Here is a 22,946-nt window from a genome sequence, read left to right as displayed (position 1 = left end):
ATGCAATTAAAAGACACTTACTCCTTGGAAGGAAAGGTATGACCAACCTAGACAGCATATTAAAAAGCAGAGACATTACTTTGCCATCAAAGGTCCATCTAGTCAAGGCTATGGTTTTTCCAGTGGTCATGTATGGATGTGAGAGTTGGACTATAAAGAAAGCTGAGCGCTGAAGAATTGATGCTTTTGAGCTGTGGTGTTGGAGAAGACTCTTGAGATTGCCTTGGACTGCCAGGAGATCCAACCAGTCCATCCTAAAGGAGATCAGTCCTGGGTGTTCATTGGAAGGACTGATGCTGAAGCTGAAACTCTAATACTTTGGCCACCTGATGCGAAGAACTGACTCATTTGAAAAGACCCTGATGCTGGGAAAGATTGAGGACAGGAAGAGAAGGGAACGACAGAGGATGAGATGGTTGGATGGTGTCACCAACTCGATGGACATAGGTTTGGGTGAACTCCGGTAGTTGGTGATGGACAGCGAGGCCTGGCGTGCTGTGGTTTATGGGATCGCACAGAGTTGGACAGGACTGAGCAACTGAACTGAACTACATGAGCTGTTTGTATTGTATATTTTGGTAATTAAGCCCTTGTGGCCACATTGTTTTTAAATATTTCATAGGTTGTCTTTTCATTTTGTTTATGCTTTCCTTTGCTGTGTAAAAGGATATAAGTTTGATTAGGTCCCATTTGTTTATTTTTGCTTTTATTTCTGTTTCCTTGGGAAACTGACCTAGAAAACATTGGTATGATTTATGTATAAGAATGTTTTGCCTATGTTCTCTTTTAGGAGTTTTATGGTGTCATATTTTATATTTAAGTCTTTAAGCTATTTTGACTTTATTGTTGTGTACAGTGTGAGGGAATATTGCAACCTTATTGATTTACATGAGGCTGTTCAGCTTTTCTAACATCAACTGTGGTAGAGATTGTCTTTTCTCCATTGTATATTCTTGCCTCCTTTGTCAGGGATTAATTGACAATAGGTGTGAGGGTTTATTTCTAGGCTCTATTCTATTTCATTGATCCATAGTGACAGCTAACTTGTTGTTGAAACCTGGACTTTTAGGGTATTACACTGTGAACTGGGGTTTTATTTAAATCTTCTGTTTTAGCTGGCTTATTCAGATACTACCCAGGCAGGTAAAGGGAGATAAACATTTCTTCTTTATGTCAGACTGCGGTAGAAGTTGGACATGACTGAAGCGACTGAGCAAAGTGCAGGGGTAGAAGTCAGGTTCTCCGTTTTACCTCCTTTGATACTCTATAGATAGGGCCTCCAAGGCACTGCTGGGTGAGCATGGTATTTCTGGCCCCCCACTGAGTCCTCAGTGATCTCTCATTGCCAGGGATTGGTAGGTGAACATCTATGAGGATGAATGAAGATATTTGGAAGTTTTCCTCAGAATTTGAATTTCCTTGGAAGGAAAGTTATGACCAACCTAGATAGCATATTCAAAAGCAGAGACATTACTTTGCCGACAAAGGTCCATCTAGTCAAGGCTATGGTTTTTCCAGTAGTCATGTATGGATGTGAGAGTTGGACTGTGAAGAAAGCTGAGCGCCGAAGAATTGATGCTTTTGAACTGTGGTATTGGAGAAGACTCTTGAGAGTCCCATGGACTGCAAGGAGATCTAGCCAGTCCATTCTAAAGGAGACCAGTCCTGGGATTTCTTTGGAAGGACTGATGCTAAAGCTGAAACTCCAGTACTTTGGCCACCTCATGCGAAGAGTTGACTCATTGGAAAAGACTCTGATGCTGGGAGGGATTGGGGGCAGGAGGAGAAGGGGACGAGAGAGGATGAGATGGCTGGATAACATCACTGACTCAATGGACATGAGTTTGAGTGAACTCCGGGATTTAGTGATGGACAGGGAGGCCTGGCATGCTGTGATTCATGGAGTTGCAAAGAGTCAGACACGACTGAGTGACTGAACTGAACTGAACCCACTAATTTAAAAAGTCAGACAATAATGTCCGTGATTGTGGGCGAAAAGAATCCTTGTACCTTGTTGGTGGAATGTAAAATAGTGCAACTGCTATGGAAAACAATTTTGCAAAAAATTAAATATGAAATGTCCATATAATCCCACAATTCCATTTTTGGGGATATACTGTAAAGAATTGAAAACAGGCATTCAAAGAAATATTTGAACATGCATGCTCATTTAGCCTATTCACAATAACCAAAAGGTAGAAGCAGCTCAAATGGCCAACAAAGGATTAATGGATAAACAAAAGTGGTACATACATACAATGGAGTATTATTAAATGTAAAGAAGGATGATTTTTCTCTGTACATGGATGAACTTTGAAAACATTACGCTTAGTGAATGAATCCAGACACAAAAAGGCATGTATTTTGTGCTTCCATTTGTATGAAATATGTAGGATAATTAAATCCATAGGGACCAAAAAACGGATTGGTGGTTGTCAGGGGTTGGGGAAAGGGAAAGAAGAATGGGAACTTGCTGTTTAATGTGTAATAGGTTTTCTCTTGAGATAATGAAAATGTTTTGGAAATAGAGGTGGAGATGCACAACATTGTACATAAATAAATGTCCCAGAATTGTGCACTTCAAAATTGTTTTTATGTTCTATGACTTTCATCTAAATAACAAAAAATGTACATTAGAGATTTATTTTAAAATGAAACCAAGAATTATGGAGTTAATTTTTCTTATCAGTTATTAATTAAACTATATGATATATTTTCAAAATAAAATAAATTAAGTGTTCATATTTCTTGACATATTTTAAATTACAACATACTGACATTTTCCCACCAAACTTTCACACTGTGATTATAGAAAGTGACATTTTCTTGAAAAATATGTGTGTTCCCAAGACCCAGCTCTTAATTTTGTGGTGTTTATTAGTCATTGGTACAAAAAGCATAATTTTTTTGGTTGGCATATACTGGGGCAAAAAGCAACAGAAAAATGTGATGACCAAACTGATTGATTTGCGTATAATGTATTTATGAAAGAAGCACATTCACTAGTTTCTGAAAGTGTACCATGTTCTTATTTATAATTCAGAACCAAAATTTGTTGCACTGTTGAAATATATCTTAAACTTAATACATATATTAGGCGGGTAAAGGTTCAGAATATTTGTTGATAAAGTATTGATATTTAGATTCTTTATTCTGTTTTTAATTTAAAATTTGGATGTGATATGAACTTTAGAAAATATTTACCTCCTTTAGCAAAACTCTTTTCAATAGCTATCTAGCAAGCCTTTGTAGGAGCGAAGGTTTATTCTATTTTAATTAAGTCTTCAAAACTTTCAGGTTCTTGAAGTTTGTAACTAAGCTCTCATATTTTCCAAATTGGGCAAGAACTTTATGAGAACAAATGTTTTGATAAAATATATTATTGCTTCAAGTTCAGCTCAACTGGAAACCAACTTTTCTTATCATGTGGCAGCATTTTATTTTTTTCCACTTGGCTCTAATTAGGAAATAATGTAATAATGAGTATTTGTGTTAAAATTAAGAAAAACAGAATTTGTCTCAAATCAACAAAAGTGTCTGACAAATATGGAAAGAAAATTATATATTGATAAAAATTACTTATCTCATTGTGAAAAAAAGGTGAGGATTATCTTTTTGCATTTAATAAAAAGAATACAAACTTGATTTCAACTTCAGATCCATCCTTTAAATGCATCATTTTATGCATTTATCATTTGCATCAGAGGCAGATTTAGATTTAGAGATCTTATAACTTTGAGCTGTAAGAAAAGGGAATATAAAATCCAAGTAAAATAATAGGTAATGGATCTTTGAAAGGAGCAAGGCAAGTGTTATATTCTTCTTGCTCCTTAAGAAGATTTGAATTGGTTGAGATACATAATGAAACTGTTAAATTAAAATAGGAAATAGTTGCTTAATATTTATGCTAACATATGTTAGCATATGTTATATATGTAACATTTAACATATATATAACATATTTAGCATAATATAGGAAACATTCACTTAATGTTTATCCTAAAATATGAGTAGAGTTTTAGTTCCTCTTTAATTTTAGGATGTATGTTTAATCAAGGTGTAGACTCACATTCTAGATTTTTCCCCCAGCATTTTAACTATATTGTTCTATTGTCTTCTCTGTTCTATAGTTTATGTTTGATACTCAGCTGTAAGTTTTATTGTTTTTCCTTAGAAGGTGATGTGTCCTGCTGTTTTTAAGATTTTGTTGTTATCTTTGATTTTCAGCAGTTTGACTGCTAAGTGTGATTTTCCTTCACATTTTCCAGTACAGCCTTGGCTATATTTGCTGGGTCATTGAGTAATGTATTTATATCAGTTTTGGAATATTCTTAACTGTTTTTTCTGAAAATATTGCATCTTCCTCATTCTTCTCTTTTCAGCTATAGTCTCATTGGCTGTTGATTCCAGCATGTCTCATGTTTGTTTTATTTTTTTTTCTTTTTGCTTCAGTTTGGATGTTTTCTGCTGATCTCTTCAAGTTCACTAATCCTGTGTTTTGCTGTGTTGAGTTGGCTATAAAATCCAGCCACAGATTTAATTTCAGATAGTGTATTTCTCCGTTCTAAAATTACTGTTAGATTCTTTTGCGTAGATTTAATTTTCTCTGTTGAAATGTTCTTATTTTCATCTACTGTGACTGTTTTTCTATTTTTTCAACTTATGGTTTTCTTTAGATTTTTCTTCAAGTCCTTGTCTTCGAATTCTGTATCATCTGTGGGTTAACATGTACATTATTTTTTAAACTGGCTATTGGTCACATATTGTGCTCTTTACAGTATTTTGTATCAAATACTGTTTATTATATGATCATAGAAATTGATGTAAATATTACTTTCTGTCAATGTTATATTAGAAAGAAATGATTAAGTGTTAAACCATCTCAAGTCAACCACAAGTTGAACTGGGTGGTTTGAGTGACAGCTTTAGATATATTCAGTCTGCCTCTGGTTTTAAATGTCTTAAGGGCCAGACATATTGTGTTGCAGTCATTTCTCTCTGCTGTGGCTTTGTACTAATGTGCTGTGAGATTGTTGGAGATTTTACTCTGCCATGTGGTTCTTCACCCTTTTGCTCATCTTCCCTCTCAAGGTGGGATGCTTTTGATTGATAGCAAATATATTGAGGGGAGATCGATAGAAATTGTACACTGGGAATTGTACACTGGGCATGGTAGGCACAGTTTGTTGCAGAGTGACGTTAACTTTAACCACCACAGTACTACAGAGAACATTGTTTGCCCTATATCCTGTTCTCTTCTCCTTTCCCCAAATCCTCTTATGCAATCCTGCTGCTGCTAAGTCGCTTCAGTCGTGTCGGACTCTGTGCCACCCCAGAGACGGCAGCCCACCAGGCTCCCCTGTCCCTGGGATTCTCCAGGCAAGAACACTGGAGCGGGTTGCAATTTCCTTCTCCAATGCATGAAAGTGAAAAGTGAAAGTGAAGTCACTCAGTCGTGTCCAACTCTTAGTGACCCCACGGACTGTAGCCTACCAGGCTCCTCCATCCATGGGATTTTCCAGGCAAGAGTATTGGAGTGGGGTGCCATTGCCTTCTCATTCTGGCCCTCAGCAAAACTCCCAGAAGAAAATTTTCACGTGTTTTGTGGGTCCCATGGGATTCCCATGAGCTATCAAAAACTATACTCGTTTCTCTTTTTCTTAGTAGTGTCCCTCTCTCTAATTCTTATGTTTAAATGGCAAATCCTTTCAGAAATGAAACAATCAGGGGGCTCAGCTTACCCAGAAACAGATTTCACTTTTCTCCTAGTTTACCTTTTTTTTTTTTTTTTAATCCAAAGTTCTCTGTTCCCTTTATTTTTTTTTATTTTATTTTATTTTTAAACTTTACATAATTGTATTAGTTTTGCCAAATATCAAATGAATCCATCACAGGTATACATGTGCTCCCCATCCTGAACCCTCTTCCCTCCCCATACCATCCCTCTGGGTCGTCCCAGTGCACTAGCCCCAAACATCCAGTATCGTGCATTGAACCTGGACTGGCATCTCGTTTCATACATGATATTTTACATGTTTCAATGCCATTCTCCCAAATCTTCCCACCCTCTCCCTCTCCCACAGAGTCCATAAGACTGTTCCATACATTAGTGTCTCTTTTGCTGTCTCATACACAGGGTTATTGTTATCATCTTTCTAAATTCCATATATATGCGTTAGTATACTGTATTGGTGTTTTTCTTTCTGGCTTACTTCACTCTGTATAATAGGCTCCAGTTTCATCCACCTCATTAGAACTGATTCAAATGTATTCTTTTTAATGGCTGAGTAATACTCCATTGTGTATATGTACCACAGCTTTCTTATCCATTCATCTGCTGATGGACATCTAGGTTGCTTCCATGTCCTGGCTCTTATAAACAGTGCTGCGATGAACATTGGGGTACACGTGTCTCTTTCCCTTCTGGTTTCCTCAGTGTGTAATATGATTATCTCAATAGATGCAGAGAAAGCCTTTGACAAAATTCAGCACCCATTTATGATAAAAACTCTCCAGAAAGCAGGAATAGAAGGAACATACCTCAACATAATAAAAGCTATATATGACAAACCCACAGCAAACATTATCCTCAATGGTGAAAAATTGAAAGCATTTCCTCTAAAGTCAGGAACAAGACAAGGGTGCCCAGTTTCACCATTACTATTCAACATAGTTTTGGAAGTTTTGGCCACAGCAATCAGAGCAGAAAAAGAAATAAAAGGAATCCAAATTGGAAAAGAAGAAGTAAAACTCTCACTATTTGCAGATGACATGATCCTCTACATAGAAAACCCTAAAGACTCCACCAGAAAATTACTAGAACTAATCAATGACTATAGTAAAGTTGCAGGATATAAAATCAACACACAGAAATCCCTTGCATTCCTATACACTAATAATGAGAAAACAGAAAGAGAAATTAAGGAAACAATTCCATTCACCATTGCAACGGAAAGAATTAAATACTTAGGAATATATCTATCTATTCCCTTTAAAAATATGCTGTTGGGGCATAGTTTATCATTTTTTTTCTCTAGTTGTTGTGAAAGCAGTGACTTGCTACTAGACTGGTAATTAATTTTGTAAAAGTAAGAATAAAATTTAGAACTATATATTCACTCTTTTATATATTGTATTTATATAAAGTCTGTGTGCTTAGATTATTGGCTTTTTTATTGAATATTAATATTTGCTACTTAATCTACCAGGCCCCCAAATTAATCATTCTTGATGTTTAGAAAAGAAAAGACCTATCCTGATAACCAATTTTAATTTCAAAATTCCTTTTGGATAGTAGTAAATTAACTGAAATGGAAACAAAAATTAATTTTCCTTTCTCCTTTTCCTGTTTAGTGAGTGATAGTTGCTTCAGAAATCTTGCAGAAGATCGCAGTGGGATAAATCTCAAAGATCTCGTACAAGATCCTTCTTTGTGAGTATTTGGTTTTCAGTCTTAAGTATAAATTAAAACTTGGTGTGACTTTTCTCAGAAGAGTTGTAACTCAGCACTAATTTCAGGTTGAGTAATTTCTTCTTTTCTAAAAATTTATGTTACATGTAATGAAGCACATAGAACAGTTTCAACAGAAGTGAAGTTATGGAACGCTTTCTGTGTAGAAATAGAAGAGATTTTAGAAGAAGAGATAATGAGAGTAATGATTGACTTTCAAAGAGTATCTACTAATGTTTGATGATATCTTACCAATGTGGCAGTAGATACTAGGCAGATGATTAGTAGTTTAGTTGCTTGGGAGGCAAGATTGAATTTGTTTACGTTAGTTTTAAACATTTTTTAATAACTTGCAATAATAATTTGTAAGTATAATTTAAAATGTAAAATATTTATAATAATATACTTGAGTATATTGAATATATTTCTGATGTTTTAAATTTGAAAGTTGTATGTAGCACAAGATTTTTGAGGAGTTCAGTAGGTTTCAGTTTTTAATGTTCTTAATCATAAGTCAGTTCCTTTCTTTATCAGCACATATTTCATATCAGAGTATAATATCACTTTCTGTTTCTATTTCATGAATCAACTTTTTTGCACTTACATATTAAACTCCAAATCATACATGCATGCTATCTTTTGTAGGAACATATCCTTCCAGTAAGATCATCTTTTAATAAAAAAAATAATCAATACTAGTTAAGCCGTAGGCAGCAGGGAAAGAAAATCAAGTGCTGGCAGATGCTTTCCTTAATGATATTTAATGCATTCAGTAAAATATATTACAACAAAAAATTGGTCTTCCACATTATGTGTAATCTATATTCATACAAGTTTTACTAGTAATTCATTTAAAATGTGAGGAATAAAATACAAGAGTGTGTTGAACCTGAAGGTTATTGATTTCTTAATGATGGTCCAAGTCATTTTAAAAAATGTAGTTACTAGACAGAATGGTGAAAATGATTGAATATTGAAGTTATTATAATGAACTCATTGTTATAATGAGTTCAGAAATGAGTTTTCAATCCCAACTTTCTAAATTTTTTTCTTTTTAAAACGTTCTCTTTTCTTCATTTAAAAGAATTGTCAGTACTCTTTCTACATGGTTTTTATTGAAATGAAGACTGACAAGTTGTCCTTTCAATTCTATAAGTATTTAATGAAGAATAGAATTATTCTATGTGGATATAAATATTCCTAGTGAATGAATATTGAATAACATGTTCATGAGTATATGGAAAGAAACTTTATAATATCACTGAAAGATTTCATCCACTTGAATGAATAAAATAAATTATTCCATTATTGTATTATTTATAAGGTATATTTTTGGTGCATTGGAATTATAGATCTTTTTAATGCAGTCTTTGTGGGAAAAATGTGCTTATATGGATTTCAATGATATCAAAGCTGTGGAGAATTACATTTAAATAATGGATTATAGTAATGAGTTATAGTATTTTGAAATACCTTGGTACTTCTTCCTAGAATGTAGAATAGTATTCATCAGGTAATCTATCACTAAAATATGATTTTAATCTTAGTATTCTAAGAGAAATTTATCTCAGATCACTATTACATTGAGTGGACAAAATAATTCTGAGCCTATGTTTTAAAGTAGTCAGATATCTTAGCTTAACATCATTACCTTAAGTTGGCATTAGTCTCTTGGCATTAGTGTTGAATATAAGAATTCAGTGAGCAAGAATTTGTCTTTGCCCTTAACACTTGGGTTGGGGAAGAACTTTTTTCTTAGTAAGAATTGTCAAAATGTACTATTAGTGACTGATTCATTTTTTAGAAATAGATTTCTTGGTAAAATTCTTTAGGGAAAGTAATGCCTGGTGTGGAAAAATAATTATTTTGGGGGTTGTTATAATGGGAAATATTTTATTCTGAGTTACTATTCTGTAGCAATATTTTATATCTCTTGGGTAAGGATTTTTTTTAAGCCAACTACCTTTTTTTCCCCCCGGCCTAGACTCCCAAACTCTTGACATAATTCATTACTTTGTTCATTAATTACTTTGTTCATTAATTTGTGTGCACTACTATATGGTTCTATGTGAATTGCTTTGGTTGTAACATTAAGTAGGAAATATGTGAAAAATAACTTTTCTGAAAGAACTTTCTCAAAAAATCACTGGCATTTAATGAGTATTCTGCTAGGCTACAGTCCATGGGGTTGCAAAGAGTCGGACACTACTGAGAGACTTCACTTTCTTTCCTGACAAGTGTAAGCGTTGCTAAAATTGTATGTTATTTCAATACATGTTCTAAATAAAAAATACTAATAAAATAAGGTATGTATATTAAATGAATGCTCCGTATGTAAATATGCCTGTCAGATTTGTATTATGCTTCACCTACTTGAGCGCCTGATGAAGAAAGGAGTTGATGTGTGAAGAAAACTGTACTTCAGTCACTAATGCTGTTAGAAAGAAGGAAAAAGTAGATCGAGGAGATCCCAGGCTACTTTGGTCAATGTGACACTCAGAGTGGTATTGTAGAGTGTTTTAATCAGATAAGTGAACAGGTATAAAATATCTGTAAAATCATTGTAGTAAAAGTAATTATTGGGCTTGAGTGAACTGAGTGAGCTATATTGTGTGAACATGATGAAGGAGGGATGGTATGGGAGGAGGAAAAAAATTGAGAAAGTTGTGAATCCTTAAGCAAGACTTTCTGGTTTTGCTACTAACTTTTTATCTGTTGTAATTGAGAGCAGAGTCTGACTTGTAGCAAGATTGTGATGGTGGGAATACCTGAGAAGCTCTCTTTTTTGGGAAGTTACTCTAAGAATATTTGTTTCTAGTGTAGTCCTGTAGGTGTTACATATAAGACCAAGTAGAAGAACCTTTCACTTTTTTGCTAATAATGTGCAAAAATGTTTATTTGAATTATTAATTTATATGCATATTAAATTTTGAAATAATTAACTGTTTTAATATATCTTCTATTTATGATTTTAAATATTTTAAGAATGATTTCTTCTGTTGTATGCATAGTTTGTCAGTTAGAATTGTTTTATAAGACTTCTTGTTTTAGTTGTGGTCTTCAATGGCACACTGAAAAATGTCAAATTTAGCTTGATGTCATCACCCTATTAGAAAGATATCTCGGCTACAGTCCGTAAGATCACAAAGAGTTGGACATGACCAAAGCAACTTAGCATACCCACACATATCACCACATTAGAAACATATCTAATATGATATATAATTTTCATACATAAAAGGAATTATTCTTAGCATGATACAATTAATTTTTATTCTCTTTAAGTGGAGGGTTATATGCTATTTAAATCATACAAATTCATTTATACTTTTTCTTGTTATCTATGCAGGAGAGCTGACTACTATATGGAAAAGAGATACTTTATATAACACACTTTTAAGTTATATCAGTTGTGTTCTCAATAGTTAAAATTCTCAAAAATGCTTTCAAGTTTCCATTGTTTGGTGAAGATGAAAGATAAAACATACTACCATATTTATGCTTTAAAGTTGTTTTTGCTTACTTATAAACCATTTAGCAGAGATAATTATTTGAACTCAGATTCATTTTATAGAAATTATTAAAAGCTGTTTAATAATCAAGAGAGGAAATATAAAAATGAAAAAGACCAATAGAAATTGAACACTTAATTTTACTATTCATTGTGTTGATGCTAATTGTGTGTGTGTGTAGTTGGTTATAGATGGATATATCTTGTTTAATTTGCAAAAACTCTTAAAAATTTACATCCGTTGTATATATGTGATATGTAAATCAGTTAGAGGAAGAACTGTTTAATTCATAAAAGAACTGGCCATCTCCGAATATTAGAAATATAATTCATAATGTAGGATATTAGTATTTTTTTTCATAGAGCAAATAGGGGAAGAATTTTGCAAAACATGACAATTATGCCAGTCTTTGTTATTTTTCTTTCTGTTGCTCAGAATATGTTTTCAGTTGTTCCAGTGATGTCAAGATTTTGAAAAGATTTTCCTGAGTTTACAGACTCTTGTGATTTTTAAGAAAGGATGATTCAGTGAAATAGGAGAGATCTTAATTATAAATTCTGGATAAATTGTATCATGGATGAGGAATACTTCTTGTCAATATTCTTGGTATTTTTTTTAATTGTAAAATAAACATCACATGAAATTTACTGTCTTAACCAATTTTAAGTGTACAGTTCAGTCATGTTAAGGATATACACACCGTTGCAAGCTCTCCTAGAGTTTTTCATCTTGGAGAACTGTAACAAAAACTCATAAAACATTAACTCCCTATTTTCCTCTCTCCCCAGCCTCTGGCAACCACAGTTCTTTTTGTTTCAATGGTTTTGGAATACTGTAGGACTCTTATAAGTGGCATCATACAATATTTGTCTTTTTGTGACTTTTGTCTTTTAGTTAGCACAGTTGTCTCAAGTGAGTTCTATCATGTGTCAGAATCTCTTTCTTTTTTAAGGTTGAATAATATACCATTATGTGTGTGTGTGTGTGTGTGTATATATATGTGTGTATATATATATATATATATATATATATATATATAAAACACAGTTTGTTTACTTATTCATACATTGAGGGGCACTGAGTTGCTTCTTCCTGTTAACTGTTGTGAATAATGCTGCTCTGAACATGAGTATGCAAATACCTCCTTGAGCCACTGATTTCAATTCTTTTGTATATATACCCAGAAGTGGAATTGCTACATTATACAGTAATTCTGTTTTTAGGGTTTTGAAGAACTGCTATAGTGTTTTCTGTAGTGACTGCAACAACTTATATTCCCTCCAGGAGTGCATATGTATTCCAGTTTCTCCAATTCCTCATCAGTACATAATTTTCTGGGTTTTTTTTTTTTTTCATTTTTTAACATAATAGCCGCCTTAATGGGTGTGAGAGAGATGTTCTTAGTATTTTTAATTGAACTTCACTTCTTTTGTCTTTAAATAATTTTGATGCAGATAATCTAGAGGGTAAAGAAAAATAAAAGGCACTCTCTATGATTATTACTATGATTATTATGATACTTGGTACCTTGTGAAGTAAACTGTGTTGCTTATTAGTGAAATAGAAATTCTTTTCACTGTCATTACAAAGATTATAAAGTACAAATACATCCAGGGTAATTTTGTAACAATAGCATTTTCCTCAATTAATCTTTCATGTAGTATATTGTATTACTTGTCTTGTATTACTACTGCTCTTGTTATACATAATCTGTAAAGGATTGCTTTTGCGTAAAATTTTTTTTCTTGTTTAATTAGAAGTTTCCAAATTGGAAGTGTCGCATACTAATTAAATAATAACAAAACCCTTCTAGCCGAAATGTATTTTGATAGTACAAATCATTAGCATTTGATGACAGCATTTAATGTTTAAGAACAAAGATAAAATTCTGCAAAATAGTATTGTATCTAGTTGTAAATTTTTTAGATGTAAAAATTTTATTTACATATATATGCTTCTTTAGAAATCATAGCACCTTTGGAAGCTGTTCTCGTCATAGTTCTGAAACACAGCCTCATCCCCTTGAGTATACTTATCTTCACACTACATTCTGATTGAATGATATTTTGGTCCCTTGGATCATAACATTAAATATGAAGGAAAGGCAGGATTGCCGTCTGGAAAGCAATCATATCTAAATATAGCCTGTACTTATCTGCTGGTGTTAAGACAGGTTGCTATGGTGAATTGAATTTCTTAAAAATGCCAGTCAGCAGAGGGTAAACAGTGGTTTTTGAACTGGTTATTTTCCATTGAGCTGTACATTCTTGTACTACAGGTAGATGATTTTAGTTAATTTTTTTTATGGCCTGTTTTTTAAATTTCAATTTTAGAGTATCTTGGAGACCTTTAATAATTATTAATCAAAACTGAAGAGTTTTTATATTGCTATCCTTTTTTTCTGAAGATAAATTTCCTTTGATATAGGAATGATTTTTCCAATGACAACATTTTAAGCATTATTGATTATTCATTTTGCTCTGCTGCCAGTAGTTCTGCTAAATCTGACAGACACCAAAGCTGTCTTGTCTATAATAATATATCTAATTGAAAGTTTTTATCCTTTTTAACCAGGTTCCTTGTGGATTATATGATTATTGTACTATAAAGTGCATTTTTGGACAATATAGCTTAATCTAGGCTGGTGCTTGGTATTATGTACTCTATGTCAAAACTGCAAAGACTTTGGATTTTATCTACTTTTAGAAGACTTTCTCTCATTTCCATCATCCCATACATTTCTAAGAATGTATGTGGCAGATTTTGTGGGCTCATTTCTAAAGAATTTGTTTTAATCAAAGCGTTAGTATATGTTCATTTTACATTGTTCTTAAAATTAAGGAACATCTGATCGAAGATGGATAATATCTATGTTTCTGCTTGAGGCATATAGATGACCTATCAGTGTTAGAATTTCTTAATGAAATAAATAACATTGTTTAATTACTTGATTCTTTGATTTTCAAAGTATATACATGTAAGTCAACTAGCTTAAAAAGTTAGTTTGTGATTTATTGGCATATGTGCTGCTACTGCTAAGTCGCTTCAGTCGTGTCCGACTCTGTGCGACCCCATAGACGGCAGCTCACCAGGCTCCCCCGTCCCTGGGATTCTCCAGGCAAGAACACTGGAGTGGGTTGCCATTTCCTTCTCCAATATTGGCATATGTAATTAAAGAGTATTTCTCATGGAATCAAGAAAGAGCTTCAGAAACCAGGGCAAGAGTGGGAACCTCAGTGAATAGATTTAGGGCATTTTTGCAACTGGGTTTGTTTCTCTCACCTTCTGTCATCAACTCTCTTGAGTTTTTTCTTGACTTTAGTCTCACTTATGGCAATCGGGCTTTCTCCATGAAACTGATGACATTGTTGCTAACTTACTCTAATTCCATCCTTATAACTCCATGGTCTGTCTTCATTTCCACTCTAAAACATAAAATTTCATGGAATAATTCTGTGATTTTGTTAATCTGGTCATGTGCCCAAACCTCATCCAAGCACTGTGGCTAGAAGGAAATGGCAACCCACTCCAGTATTCTTGCCTGGAGAATCCCAGGGACAGGGGAGCCTGGTGGGCTGCCGTCTGTGGGGTCACACAGAGTTGGACACGACTGAATTGACTTAGCATGTATGCATGCATTCATTGGAGAAGGAAATGGCAAGCCACTCCAGTATTCTTGCCTGGAGAATCCCAGGGACAGAGAAGCCTGGTGGGCTGCTGTCTGTGGGGTCACAGAGTCAGACATGACTGATGCGACTTAGCAGCAGCAGAGAGGTAGACTATTTTGATTGACCTGTCATGGATAGATACCTATGGTCAGAATGGTGGGGTCCTCTGTGAGAGAGAAGATAGTCCCAGAAAAAGAGTGATCAAACTAAGAGATGACTACTGTATTGATTCTCAGCTGTTAATTTAAGGACAAATTTATACATCATCAAGAATTATTATTTTAAAATAGAACAGTTTGCTTGCCTACACATACCATCTCAATTAGATAGGTATTGGCAGTAATAGCTATAATAAGGACTGCCTAGTTTAATTAATTGACTTTAGTTGCTCCCTGCCTCCTGAGAAATCTGTATGCAGGTCAAGAAGCAACAGTTAGAACTAGACATGGAACAAAAGACTGTTTCCAAATTGGGAAAGGAATACGTGAAGGCTGTATATTGTCACCCTGCTTATTTAACTTATATGCAGAGTACATCGTGAGAAATGCTGGGCTGGATGAAGCACAAGCTGGAATCAAGATCGCCGGGAGGAATATCAATAACCTCAGATACACAGATGACACCACCATTATGGCAGAAAGTGAATAACTAAAGAACCTCTTGATGAAAGTGAAAGAGGAGAGTGAAAAAGATGGCTTAAAACTCAGCATTCAGAAAACTAAGATCTTGGCATCTGGTCCCATTACTTCATGGCAAATAGTTGGGGAAACAATGGAAACAGAGACAGACTTTATATTTTGGGCTCCAGAATCACTTCAGATGATGACTGCCATGAAATTAAAAGATGCTTGCTCCTTGGAAGAAAAGCTGTGACCAACCTAGACAACATATTAAAAAGCAGAGACATCACTTTGTCAACAAAGGTCCGTCTAGTCAAAGCTATGGTTCCTCCAGTAGTCATGTATGGATGTGAGAGTTGGACTATAAAGCTGAGTGCTGAAGAATTGATGCTTTTGAACTGTGGTGTTGGAGAAGATACTTGAGAGTCCCTTGGACAGCAAGGAGATCCAGTCAGTCAATCCTAAAGGAAATCAGTCCTGAATATTCACTGGAGGACTGATGTTGAAGCTAAAACTCCAATACTTTGGCCACCTGATGTGAAGAACTGACTCGTTGGAAAAGACCTTGATACTGAGAAAGATTGAAGGCGGAAAGAGAAGGGGCTGACAGAGGATGAGATGGTTGGATGGTATCACCGACTCCATGGACATGAGTTTGAGTAAGCTCTGGGAGTTGGTGTTGGACAGGGAAGCCTGGCGTGCTGCAGTCCATGGGGTCGCAAAGAGTCGGACATGACTGAGTGACTGAACTGACACATACCATCTCAATTAGATAGGTATTGGCGGTAATACCAATAATAAGGACTGCCTAGTTCAATTAATTGATGTTAGTTGCTCCCTACTTCTTAATATTATTGCCTGCTTATGTAGTACACACACAAAAATGTGAAATGACTCAGGTGAATTTATTGCTTTAATTACAGCTGATTAGACAGCAGGTGGAATAACAGCACATTAATAACAGACATTATTTCTGTCTTTCCATGCTTCCTTCTTAAAAAGAGAAACTATTGCTGTCCATTAAAAAGGGGAAAGAAAAAAAGGGGATGAGGAAGGGAAAAAGAGTCAAATATTCTCATTCCCCATTCCATTATGATACCTTAATAGAGGAATATTATTATAGAGGCATATGAAAGTTTAACGAAAGCACTGACAGAGATGATTTAAAAAGAGATGATCCTTGAAAAGAAGCTTTTATTAAGAAAAAAGAGAAGTAGAAGAAGTAAAGGAGGAAGGGAGTGAGGGAGGCGAGAAGGAATAACAGAGAGAGGAGAGACTGATTATGAGAATGAATAGAAATTCGAGGGTATGCTTTGCTTTTTAGAAACTCAGTTTGGCTGAAGATGAATCAGAGTCTAAGAGATTAAAACTAGTCATTAAAACAGTGTTTTTATATCCATGTATTTTATTTATCAAGAACACAATGATACATGCGACACTGATGGTCAAAGTGAAAAAAACCCAAATGATTACATTGTCTACTTATAATAGCTTTATATTGCTGTGTAACAAATTACCACAGAGTTTTTTTTAAAACAACACATATTTATTATTCACAGTTTGCATCAGTCAGGATTTTTGGTACAGTTTAACTGGATTTTCTTCTCAGGATCTCCCAAGAGTCTTATGTGTTAGCTGGTTGCATTTTGATCTAGAGGCTTGACTGGTGAGGGTGCACAAACCTAATTCAGGTTGTTGCCAGAGTTCATAACCTCATGTTTTATGACTGGATATCCTGATTTTTGCTCGTTGTTGGCTAGTTTGCGTCTACAGCTTCAATCATCTTAGCATCTATTACCTGCACTACTTTTGAAATTTTGTTTTCATATGACAGTCACACTTAATTAGTTTAGCTCTGTCAATTTAGGGATGTAAAAACTAGAGCTCAACTAAGTTGTAATTGATCTAAGGTCCTAAAATTACATAGATAGGGCTTCCTGACAACCAGGCATTGCATTCTTTCTACTTCTAGCCTTAGTTTTGACTTTCTTGGTTTTGTTATCACATTTTTAAAAATCTTTTCTCTAGTTTTATTGAGATATTATTGCCATTCAGCTCTCTGTAAGTTTAAGATCTACAGCATAATGGCTTCACTGAACTTGGCTTCAGTTTGTGTTCCTAAGTTTATTAAAAATATGATGGACTAACATCTTAGCACTGGTCTTCTAGGAACCGACATTAAAATGTTTGAAAATATTTTAAAATCTATGGCCTGTAGGTATTTGATTTTTGATCATTTAATTCTTCTCTCACCATGAGCTTTTATATATTTTTTTCTCAATGTTTGTTAGGAAGAGGAGGAAAAGAATTTTTCGGTTTGGTTTATGTTGATATCTGAAATATGAGACTGTGAAGACTCATGAGATTGAAAGTGAGATTTAACACCTGCAAAGGAAAAGCCTTAATGAAATAATGACAGTTTAGTCCTGTATATGAACTCCTCTCTGGGTTTTTCAGTGGAAGATTGTTGCCTATGGGTTGGGAAGACAAACCGGCAGGTAAAGAAGCTTCCTAATCAGAAATCTGCATAAGTATTCTTCCCTAATGAGTTTCCTAAGAAAAGCTTGCTTGTGACTCAGCCCAATTTAGGAAGAAAATAACAAGAGATAGGGGAGACCTATTTGTTTCTAGATGTTTTATGAGTTCAAGCTTTTAAAATACTGTTTTTTGAGAGATTATGGGGAGTTATTATGGGGAATTAAATTACCTCTATCCACATGGGAAAATGTCTTAATACTAGACTATTGGATAGCAGTTTTAAGGAGACCAGCCCTTGCTACTCCTTTCTAGTCCTCCCTGGTCATTGTGGTAAATAACTATCCTAGTCTTCTTTAACCCTCTGAGAAAAATTAAATGAAAATTTAGAAGGAAGCCTAAATTTTAAATTTAGGGTAATCTATTTAGGTGGGAAGGCTAATTGAGCTGATTGAACTTGGATTTTTTTCCTCCCATGTGCTCTTCCTATATGTTGCCTAAACTCCTTCATAGATTTTTGTACTATATTATCATTGTCTGTGTATGTACTGTGTATTTCAGAATAGATTATAACTTTCTTAAGGCCAGAGTCTGTTCATGTTTAATTGCTGCCACCTACCATAGTAGACCCAGCCAGATATATTTCTTAAATAGATAAATGAATGTGTGATTTAGTGACTAAGCTGAAGAATGGATGATAGAAAGAGTAAAAGAGTAACAGACTGAATGTGCAGTGAATACACATTGGCAAAACCTACTTTCCTCCCATTTTTCAGGCAGTTCTGATATCAACAGTCAGCCCTTTTTTGGTGTTCAGTATGAAAGCTTATTTTCTGGTGACCTATTAATAGCTATGTTTAAACTTTGACCAATATTGGTTCCTTCTTCAGCTTCAGTATCTTTCTAAGTATGTATTAGATAACGAGAAACCTAACTTCATGAGCAAAAGGATATGATGACCTTGCTAATCCCCATGGTTTTGATTTATAAGGTACTTGCTCTTCAGAATACTGAAAAGATACAGCCAAGAAAGGCTTCCATTCTTGATGAAATTGAGGAAGATCCCTGAAATCGTTTTCAAAATTGAACCTATTTTCTGAAGTTCACTTTGAAGACAACTCTGATAGCATAATGTTGTAGAGGAAAAAAAATATTTTGAGTAATTCAGTCTAACTTTTAAATTGTTTATTTAAAAGACAATAATTTTAAAAGTAAGTTGTTCTTGTTTATGGTGTTAGAAAATATTCTTCTTTCATTCTTTCACATGTAGCTTCTGGTTTTCTCAGCATCTCTTATTGAAGAGGCTGTCTTTTCTCTATTTTATATTCTTGCCTCCTTTGTCAAAGATAAGGCGCCCATAGGTGCATGGGTTTATCTCTGGGCTTTTGTCTTTTTTTGTTGGTCTATATTACTGTTTTAGTGCCAATACCATACTGTTTTGATGACTATAGTTTTGTAGTATAGTCTGAAGTCAAGAAAGTTGATTCCTCCAGCTCCATTCTTCTTTTTCAAGATTGCTTTGGCTAGTTGGGGTCCTTTGTGTTTTCATACAAATTGTGAAAAAATTTTTCTAGTTCTATGAAAAATATCATTGGTAGTTTGATAGGGATCTCATTGAATCTGTAGATTGCTTTGTGTAGTATAGTCATTTTCACAATATTGATTCTTCCAATACAAAAACATGGTATAGCTTTCCATCTGTTTGTGTCCTCTTTAATTTCTTTCGTCAGTGTCTTATAGTTTTGAGCACAGAAGTCATTTGTCTCTTTAAGTAGGTTTATCCATAGGTGTTTTATTCTTTTTGTTGCAGTGGTGAATGGGATTGTTTCCTTCACTTCTCTTCCTGATTTTTCACTGTTATTGAATAGGAATGCAAGGAATAGTGAATAGAAATGCAAGGGATTTAAATGTAAGGACAGAAACTGTAACACTCTTAGAGGAAAACATAGGCAGTACACTCTGACATATTTTGCAGCAAGATCCTCTTTGACCCACCTCCTAGAGTAATGGAAATAAAAACAAAAGTAAACAAATGGGGCTTAATTAAACTTAAAAGCCTTTGTACAGCAAAGGAAGCAATAAATAAGCTTAAAAGACAACCCTTAGAATGGGAGAAATTAATTGCAAACAAAACAACTGACAAAGGATTAATCTCTAAAATATACAGGCAGCTCATGTAGCTCAATACCAAAAAACCAAACAACAGAATCAAAAAATGAGTGGAAGACCTAAACAGACATTTCTCTGAAGAAGACATACAGATGACCAACAAAGAGTTGAAAAGATGCTCAACATTACTAATTATTAGAGAAATGCAAGTCAAAACTACAATGAGGTATCACTGGTCAGAATAGCTATCATTAAAAAATCTACAAATAATAAATGCTGGAGAGGATATGGGAAAAGGGAACCCTCTTGCACTGTTGGCAGTAATGTAAATTGATACAGGCACTATGGAGAACAGTATGGAGATTCCTTAAAAAACTAGGAATAAAACTACCATTTGACCCAACAATCTCACTACTGGGCAGATACCCTGAGCAAACCATAATATGTTTGTCTCAGCACTTTTTACAATAGCAAGGACATGGAAGCAATTTACATGTCTATCAACAGATGAATGGATACAGAAATTGTGGTATATATATACAGTGGAACATTACTCAACTATAAAAAATAATGCATTTGGGTCAATCTTGATGAGGTGGATGAACCTGGAGCCTATTGTATAGAGTGAAGTAAGTCAGAGAGAGAAAGACAAATATTGTATATTAATGCGTAGATCTGATAGAGTCCCTGAAGAACTATGGACGGAGGTTTGTGATATTGTACAGAAGGCAGTGATCAAGACCTGCCCCCAGGAAAAAGAAATGCAAAAAGGCAAAATGGTTGTCTGAGGAGGCCTTACAAATAGCTTAGAAAAGAAGAGAAGCAAAAGGCAAAGGAGAAAAGGAAAGATATACCCATCTGAATGCGAGTTCCAGAGAATAGCAAGGAGAGATAAGAAAGCCTTCCTCAGTAATCAGTGCAAAGAAATAGAGAAAAACAATAGAAAGGGAAAGACCAGAGATCTCTTCAAGAAAATTAGAGATACCAAGGGAATCTTGGGATAGCATCAAGCAAAGATGGGCACAATAAAGGACAGAAATGGTATGGACCTAACAGAAGAAGAAGATACTAAGAAAAGGTGGCAAGAATACACAGAAGAACTATACAAAAAAGATCTTCATGACTCAGATACAGTGGTATGATCACTCACCTAGAGCCAGACATCCTGGAAAGTGAAGTCAAGTGGGCCTTAGGAAACATCACTATGGACAAAGCTAGTGGAGTTGGTGGAATTCCAGTTGAGCTATTTCAAATCCTGGAAGATGATGCTGTGAAAGGGGTGCACTCAATATGCCAGCAAACTTGGAAAACTCAACAGTGGCCACAAGACCGGAAAAGGTCAGTTTTCATTCCAGTTCCAAAGAAAGGCAATGCCAAGAACGTTCAAACTACCACACAATTGCACTCATCTCACACGCTAGCAAAGTAATGCTCATAATTCTCCAAGCCAGGTTTCAATAGTACATGAGCCATGTACTTCCAGATGTTCAAACTGGATTTAGAAAAGGCAGAGGAATTAGAGATCAAATTGTCAACATCCATTGTATCATCAAAAAAGCAAGAGAGTTCCAGAAAAAAACTTTATTGACTATGCCAAAACCTTTGACTGTTTGGATCACAATAAACCGTGGGAAATTATTCAAGAGATGGCAATACCAGACCACCTTACCTGCCTCCTGAGATATCATTATGCAGGTCAAGAAGCAACAGTTAGAAGTGGACATGGAACATCGGACTGGTTCCAAATCAGGAAAGGAGTACATTAAGGCTGTATATTGTCACCCTGCTTCTTTAACTTATATGCAGACTACATCATGCGAAACGCTGGGCTGGATGAAGCACAAGCTGGAATCAAGATTGCTGGGAGAAATATCAATAATCTCAGATATGCAGATGACACCACCCTTATGGCAGAAAGTGAAGAACTAAAGAGCCTCTTGATGAAAGTGAAAGAGGAGAGTGAAAAAGTTGGCTTAAAACTCAACATTCAGAAAACTAAGATCATGGCATCTGTTCCCATCACTTCATGGCAAATAGATGGAGAAACAAGGAAACAGTGAGAAACTATTTTCTTGGGCTCCAAAATCACTGCAGATGGTGATTGCAGCCATGAAATTAAGAGACACTTGATCCTTGGAAGGAAAAGCTATGACCAACCTAGACAGCATATTCAAAAGCAGAGACATTACTTTGCCAACAAAGGTCTGTTTTATCAAAGCTATGATTTTTCCAGTGGTCATGTATGGATGTGAGAGTTGGACTGTGAAGAAAGCTGAGCACCGAGGAATTGATGCTTTTGAACTGTGGTGCTGGAGAAGACTCTTGAGAGTCCCTTGGACTGCAGGAGATCCAATCCCTCCATCCTAAAGGAAATCAGTCCTGAATATTCATTGAAAGGACTGATGCTGAACCTGACACTCCCATACTTTGGCCCCCTGATGCAAAGAACTGACTCATTTGAAAAGACCCTGATGCTGGGAAAGATTGAAGGCGGGAGGAGAAGGGGACGACAGAGGATGAGATGGCTGGATGGCATCACCGACTCGATGGACATGAGTTTGGGTGAACTCCGGGAGTTGGTGCTGGACAGGGAGGCCTGGCGTCCTGCGATTCATGGGGTCGCAAGGAGTCGGACACGCCTGAGCAACTGAACTGAACTGAATAGTCTCATGTTTGAGAGAGATGAGAAACATTAAAACAAAGCAATATATGTTTTGAAATAATTATTGGCCAACAATTTGAACTTTATATTGGTGGATCCATACAAACTAATTCTACTGAAAAATTAGTTTCAGAAATAAACCACGTTTTAAAAAATAACAATGAGTCATGTACTTTAATGTGACAGTTCAAAATTTTATTTATTGTGATTATCATAACATAATAAAAAGTGACAGAATCAGAATATTTTATGTATATCCACATGCTTTTAGCATTTTTTAAAGCTATATCAATCTCTAATATTGTCACCAATATTTTATTTAAAAGTGTAATCTTCTTTGTTTAACTTTTTAAGTGGATTTCCTATAATCTTCCATGGGAAGTTTTGCAATGTTTATTTTAGCTCGAGTAATTATACAGGTGTTATGTTTTGTTACTTCATTCCAAATTC

General features: G+C 34.9%; 1 protein-coding gene across 2 annotated transcripts in view; it reads left to right on the top strand.

Moving 5' to 3' along the window:
- GPHN (gephyrin) overlaps window positions 1-22,946 on the top strand; it is a 533,352-nt gene that overhangs the window by 122,166 nt on the left and 388,240 nt on the right. For both annotated transcript variants that reach the window (XM_010846738.1, XM_010846740.1), the window contains exon 2: window positions 7,354-7,432. In XM_010846738.1, coding sequence (XP_010845040.1) covers window positions 7,354-7,432 — 79 coding nt within the window. The remainder of the gene's footprint in view (window positions 1-7,353; window positions 7,433-22,946) is intronic.

The sequence above is a fragment of the Bison bison genome, unplaced genomic scaffold (assembly GCF_000754665.1).
Source record: "Bison bison bison isolate TAMUID 2011002044 unplaced genomic scaffold, Bison_UMD1.0 scf7180017864239, whole genome shotgun sequence".
Lineage (NCBI taxonomy): Eukaryota > Metazoa > Chordata > Mammalia > Artiodactyla > Bovidae > Bison > Bison bison.
Note: the sequence above shows the minus strand (reverse complement) of the source record. Positions and strands in the feature narration are given on the sequence as shown.